Source organism: Mytilus edulis, chromosome 5, assembly GCF_963676685.1.
Source record: "Mytilus edulis chromosome 5, xbMytEdul2.2, whole genome shotgun sequence".
In the NCBI taxonomy this organism is placed as follows: domain Eukaryota; kingdom Metazoa; phylum Mollusca; class Bivalvia; order Mytilida; family Mytilidae; genus Mytilus; species Mytilus edulis.
This window is the reverse complement of record NC_092348.1, coordinates 51,037,126-51,040,391: the sequence shown is the minus strand read 5'-3', so window position 1 is coordinate 51,040,391 and position 3,266 is coordinate 51,037,126. Positions and strand designations below refer to the sequence as shown.

At 30.7% G+C, this 3,266-nt stretch overlaps 1 protein-coding gene across 1 annotated transcript in view; it reads left to right on the top strand.

Annotated features, from left to right (window-relative positions):
* Positions 1 to 1,987: 1,987 nt before the first annotated feature.
* Positions 1,988 to 3,266, top strand: part of LOC139523878 (protein sel-1 homolog 3-like) — a gene marked incomplete in the record, with an annotated part of 87,896 nt that continues 86,617 nt past the window's right edge. The window contains 1 exon segment of the mRNA XM_071318248.1: positions 1,988 to 2,113. Coding sequence (XP_071174349.1) covers positions 2,060 to 2,113 — 54 coding nt within the window.

Sequence of the window (3,266 nt, the reverse complement as noted above, 5' to 3'; positions counted from 1 at the left end):
TTTAATAGTTTTGCATGCAAGTAGCATTTTAGCGCACGAAATAGTAAATAGAAAGCATCTCACTGATACTCAGGAAAATCTAATAGTTGAATTCGAATGTCAAACGGTCTACATTAATTGTTATGACTCCAGATTCATTGACAATTTATCCAGATTTTTTTAGAACGCAAACCGATAGTGTGCTTTTGAAAGGTGATCTATAATGTGAATGAATCAAGACGTGTAGGATAGTTGGTCAACGCAATGAATACAGTTTTCAAACCCGTACCATAGTACAAGTATGTAGATGCTATATTTGAATTGCAATTTTATAATAAACTAACGATCCTGTTAGTAATTTTTTTCAAATTTTTTAAATATATATTAATATCAATAAACACGAACGTCAAGTATTTACGGATGGACATTTTATTTATCGAATGAATCTATTTTTAGATTCAAACATTCCACTTTGTGAATATATTACTATGCAAAATATAAGCAAAGGCTTCTAAATCCATACTAAAACAGTATAAAATAATCAACATTATGGTCGTAATTAAATTTTGTTGTGATAATTGTAAATTATTTTTACGGTTGTTGTGAGCTGCAAGGATTTAAAATCATGCTTTATGAATTGAAAACATACAAGCCAAGGCTCCGTGTTGAAGGCCGTACTTTAACCTATAATGGTTTACTTTTTAAATTGTTATTTGTATGGAGAGTTGTCTCATTGGCACTCACACCACATCTTCCTATATCTAAGTTTTTTTTATTCACGACCGTTTAAAATTTGAATATTTAATAAATTTATCTTACTTTCTGTTTTATGGATATATTATAATACAAAAAAAAATTACTCATCAAACCCAAATAACAAAATGGTATGAAATAATTAACGTAGGATTATTGTGTATAAACATTTTTTTTTGTAGGAGGCAAGAATTTATTAAGATTTAAATTTTATGTTTCCTGTACAAATGAGTATTTAAAAATACCAAAGCAGAGTATCTTGTCATATAAAATACTTATTTATTAATTGCAACTCTGAAAACATTCTGATTTCAATCATTGTTAGTTTCTTTAGAAACATATTTTTTATATATTTCTTTGATTCGGAATGAATTAAATAAATTTGATAAGAATATTATCTTTTTGTTTTCCGATCTAATATAAATATTTAAACCAGAATGTTCTCTCTCGTAAGTCTATGATGAAATACACAGTATCCCGTGGTTCTATCTTCAAACATAATTAGTTTTCATGTTATCGAGACAACAGACACTACCACGTTATGATTGACATAGATTCACACAGTGTACAGTGGTTGTTTTAAAACAAATATAATTGCATCGTCAAGGGCCATCAAGGGACCATATCAAAGACTTGATAACGACCTGTTAAGACCTGTATAAATGACCAAAAACTTTTTGGGACGTTCCGAGAAATTTATTCTGACTTCCGTCCGAGAGATATCGAGTGGCCCATAGACACATCCAAAACTCGCCAATATATAAGCATGAACCCCTCATGGGGTTCATGCAAAAATTTGTAAAAGTAAATTTTCAGATCTTACATTGTTGGGCTGATACCAACACAATCATAGGTTTGAACGTAGTTTTCAATTTAGACTTGTTTATATACATGTATATAAGGGGAGGAAGTTACGAATCAAATCTACTCTAACATCATGAGGTTGATTTTCTAGGCACCTTATATATATATATATATATATTTATATGCTGTAGGGGTCAATTTTCCAATTTGCTCTGCATGTAACAGACAATAATACCTAGACTTAACGATATCTTTGATGGAACAAGATTAAAAATAGTTTTTATGATGATCCGATTTTCCAAATATGAAAAAATGATTTCCTTTATTATCATTATTAAAACAGGTGAGAAATAGAAAAGAAATTTGCGTTATACTTACTGCTAGTCACCTGTGTTTAAATGTCTTATAATTGATCAGCGGTTAATTTTCAATTTTTCTTTAATTAGAAGTAGCAGATTTTCTAAAATATCCTCTGTCATTAAATGGTTTGCAATATGGAGTATACAGATCTGTAAATAAGTATATGAATAATGAGCTGGAGTATAAGAGAGTGCAGCTAGTGAATAAACCAAGGTTTGTAGTAAATTTCCAGCGTTTCCATCGAAAAATAACAGCTTAATAATCTAATTGTTATTCTTCTCAATGGTATAGTTACAGTTTTTTGCAATATTGAGATTCGCCTACTCATAAAAGTTAGCCCAAATTTGCAGATCCTCGTTAAGTCAAATACCATTAATTTCCCTTTTCATATTTTCCCCTGTATATCAATTGAAATAAAAAGACTAGTGTGGTAGAGTGCCAATGAGACAAATCTCCATTCAAGTCAAATTTGTAAAACATTAAGCAATTATGGGTCAAAGTACGTCTATCAGTACGAAGTATTGGCTAACGTCGAACAGCAAGCTATATAGGACTCCAAATGACTAATGTAAAACAATTCAAACAGGAAACCAAACGGTCGAATCAATACAAAAAAAAAACGAAAAACACTGATGAGCCACACAAAACAAACCTCATCACATTTTATGAACGACTACTTACATTTATAATCTTAATTTTGCCTAATGATATTTAATATTACTTATGGAGGGTTGTCTCATTGGCACTCATACCACACTTTCTTATATCTATTCAATTTAACCAATGAACAACAGCAATGTTTATTTCAGATAGTTATCACACTGTAACAAAAGGCAATTTAAAAATACATGTTTTTTCATTTTTTTTTATTATTTGTGGCGTCCATTATCTCTGTACTAGTAAACATTTTTGGTTAGGGGCCGGCTGAAGCTGGCCAAAGGGGGCAGGATTTTCTTGCTCTGTTTAAGACCCACTGGTGGCCTTGGGTTGTTTTTTGCTACTTAATCGGGTTGTTTTCTCTTTTACACATTCTCATTTTCTATTATCAATTTTATAAATGTTTATATATATGCGTCACAGAAATTTTACTTTTAGATTAGAATTCCACTATTTTACATTAAAAACCAACACTTATGTAATTATTTAATAGAAAAATGACCCACAAAAAAAGAAACATTGTCAGTTTATACAAATTATTATAACCTCTGATTCATTTTTACTGTCTTCGCCACTAAAACGTTGGCAGATCAACCACCACTTCAAGAAATTAGAGCTACATTGTAATTTGGAACCCTTATTTCGTGATTTTGTGCACCCGTCTGTCCGTCCGACAAGATTGCTGTCCGATTGAATACTTGGGTTTTACTTGC